The sequence below is a fragment of the Etheostoma cragini genome, unplaced genomic scaffold (assembly GCF_013103735.1).
Source record: "Etheostoma cragini isolate CJK2018 unplaced genomic scaffold, CSU_Ecrag_1.0 ScbMSFa_3065, whole genome shotgun sequence".
NCBI lineage: Eukaryota > Metazoa > Chordata > Actinopteri > Perciformes > Percidae > Etheostoma > Etheostoma cragini.
In genome coordinates this window covers 471-3,228 of record NW_023267294.1, presented here as the reverse complement: position 1 = coordinate 3,228, position 2,758 = coordinate 471, and the positions used below count along the sequence as shown (strand labels likewise).

Below are 2,758 nucleotides of genomic sequence, written 5' to 3'. Positions count from 1 at the left end.
GTGTGTGTGTCTCTGTGTGTGTGTGTGTGTGTCTCTGTGTGTGTCCCTGTCTCCGTGTCTCTGCGTCTCCGTGACGACTGTGCTTGACAACGTGTTGGTATTGTTTACCTGCAGAGTGCCGTTCAGCTCCTCGTCCGAGTCCCAAAGCATTCTGGGAAACTTGGTGTCCTTTAACACAGAAGAGCAAAAATGAAGGTCAATCACTGATAACTTGACAACCAATCACCATGACAACCAACAATCATCATGACAACCAAACACACACACAGAACACACACACACACAGGACCTATGCATGCACTAATGGAAGGATGTCAGAGTGGGGGTTTGGTGCCTTGCTCAAGAGCACCTTGGCAGTGTCTTGGAGGTGGACTGGCACCTCTCCAGCTACCAGTCCACCACCATACTTTAGTCCGTGTGGGGACTTGAACCTGCGACCCTCCGGTTCCCGACCCAACTCCCTACGGACTGAGTCCTCACCTGGTCCATCAGGCCGATCTCGTCCCCGTAGTTGAAGACCGGCGTGCCGGGCAGCGTGAGCAGCAGCAGCATCTGCAGTCGGACCAGCGCCGGGCCCACCAGCGAGGCCAGGTGCCCCTCGGCGCCCCCCCCCAGGCTCCAGGCCAGCCGGGTCTGGCTATGGGACGAGTACAGCAGCTGCACGGACTGGGCCAGCTCGGCGCCGTCCGTGTTGCTGTGGCGGAGGACTCTGGAGACCAGCAGATCCACGCCACTGGCAGACAGGAGGGCCGAGACATCTTCAGCCGCGGAGCGCTCGGTGACGCCGATCAGGACCCTGGAGAGACAACAGACTGGGTCTATTCGGAGGTTTGGGTTTAACATCCCAGCATATCTCCACCAGACTTTATGTAAATAATCACTACTTTTAGAGTGTGTAGAGCAGCATATCTCCACCAGACTCCATGTAAATAATCACTACTTTTAGTGTGTATAGAGCAGCATATCTCCACCAGACTCCATGTAAATAATCACTACTTTTAGCGTGTATGGAGCAGCATAGCTCCACCAGACTCCATGTAAATAATCACTACTTTTAGAGTGTGTAGAGCAGCATATCTCCACCAGACTCCATGTAAATAATCACTACTTTTAGTGTGTATAGAGCAGCATATCTCCACCAGACTCCATGTAAATAATCACTACTTTTAGAGTGTATAGAGCAGCATATCTCCACCAGACTCCATGTAAATAATCACTACTTTTAGTGTGTATAGAGCAGCATATCTCCACCAGACTCCATGTAAATAATCACTACTTTTAGCGTGTATAGAGCAGCATATCTCCTCCAGACTCCATGTAAATAATCACTACTTTTAAGGTGTATGGAGCAGCATATCTCCACCAGACTCCATGTAAATAATCACTACTTTTAAGGTGTATGGAGCAGCATAGCTCCACCAGACTCCATGTAAATAATCACTACTAACGCTAAAAGTCCTGATGAGTCTGTCAGGACTTTTACTCAGTGGTCCCAGTTTTCTGACCTCTTGCCAGGGTGCTCTTCCGTCCCATTCTGGACGATGGCTCGGATGTCGCTCCACAGAGACGGCACGACGCCGGCCACCCGCTCCACCCCCGCCAGCTGCACGCCGTCGACGCCTTCGTTCATCCAGAAGACCAGAGCGGACTGAGGACAGGGAGACGGACAGGGAGACGGACACGTCAAAACGGCGATTAACACCATTAATATGTGGATTATTTTCTAGTTGTGGTTGTCTCTATCAATCCATCATCCCTCCCTCCATCCATCCTCCCTCCATCCTTTATTAAAAACTAGTTGAGTTTTCACCTTGAGCCTCTCAGCAACGTTGGTCACGCTGACGTTGGAGAACCAGGGTCCAGACGAACCCCGGTAGTTCGGAGTCAGGTCCAGAACCACAGAAATACCTGCAGAGGCACACACACGTAGTCTCACTAGTCGGGACCTCCTCCGCAGCCCTGCAGAGGAGGGTTCCACTAGTCCAGACCTCCTCCACAGCCCTGCAGAGGAGGGTTCCACTAGTCCAGACCTCCTCCACAGCCCTGCAGAGGAGGGTCCCACTAGTCCAGACCTCCTCCACAGCCCTGCAGAGGAGGGTTCCGCTAGTCCAGACCTCCTCCACAGCCCTGCAGAGGAGGGTCCCACTAGTCCAGACCTCCTCCACAGCCCGGCAGAGGAGGGTCCGGCTAGTCCAGACCTCCTCCACAGCCCGGCAGAGGAGGGTTCCACTAGTCCAGACCTCCTCCACAGCCCGGCAGAGGAGGGTCCCACTAGTCCAGACCTCCTCCACAGCCCGGCAGAGGAGGGTCCGGCTAGTCCACACAGCATTAACAGAGTTAGACACTCAAAGACACGGAGACACAGACACTGAGACATGTAGACACAAAGACACGGGGGCACGAAGATGCAGAGACATAAAGACGCAGAGACAGAGACTTTGAGACAAAGACCCAGAGACACGGTAAGGTAGACACACGGACACTCAAAGACACAGAGATTCAGAGACACAAAGACACAGGTGTTGACCTACAGTCTCCCATGCTACAAGAGACAGAGACACAGAGAGACAGGCTGCCATTTATTCTCAATGAGAGGGAGAGACGGGCGAGTGCGTGGGCTTCAAAGGCTGCGGACCCGGAACCAGGACCAGCTCACGTTTTACAAGCCAAACACACCAAAACGCCCAAATCTCTCGACACAAGCCGTCCCACTCAAACCGAGCCAGGGCGCCATTTTAAGGATCTGAGGTCACGGCGT

The 2,758-nt window shown here is 53.2% G+C and overlaps 1 protein-coding gene across 1 annotated transcript; it reads right to left on the bottom strand.

Moving 5' to 3' along the window:
- Nucleotides 1-75: 75 nt before the first annotated feature.
- LOC117940693 (4F2 cell-surface antigen heavy chain-like) lies at nt 76-2,368 on the bottom strand (the record flags this gene model as incomplete). Its single annotated transcript, XM_034865883.1, has 4 exons — nt 76-168; nt 481-796; nt 1,506-1,648; nt 1,811-2,368. Coding segments are annotated over 4 exons (1,110 nt in total), but the record flags the coding sequence as incomplete, so codon positions are not given.
- Nucleotides 2,369-2,758: the final 390 nt, after the last annotated feature.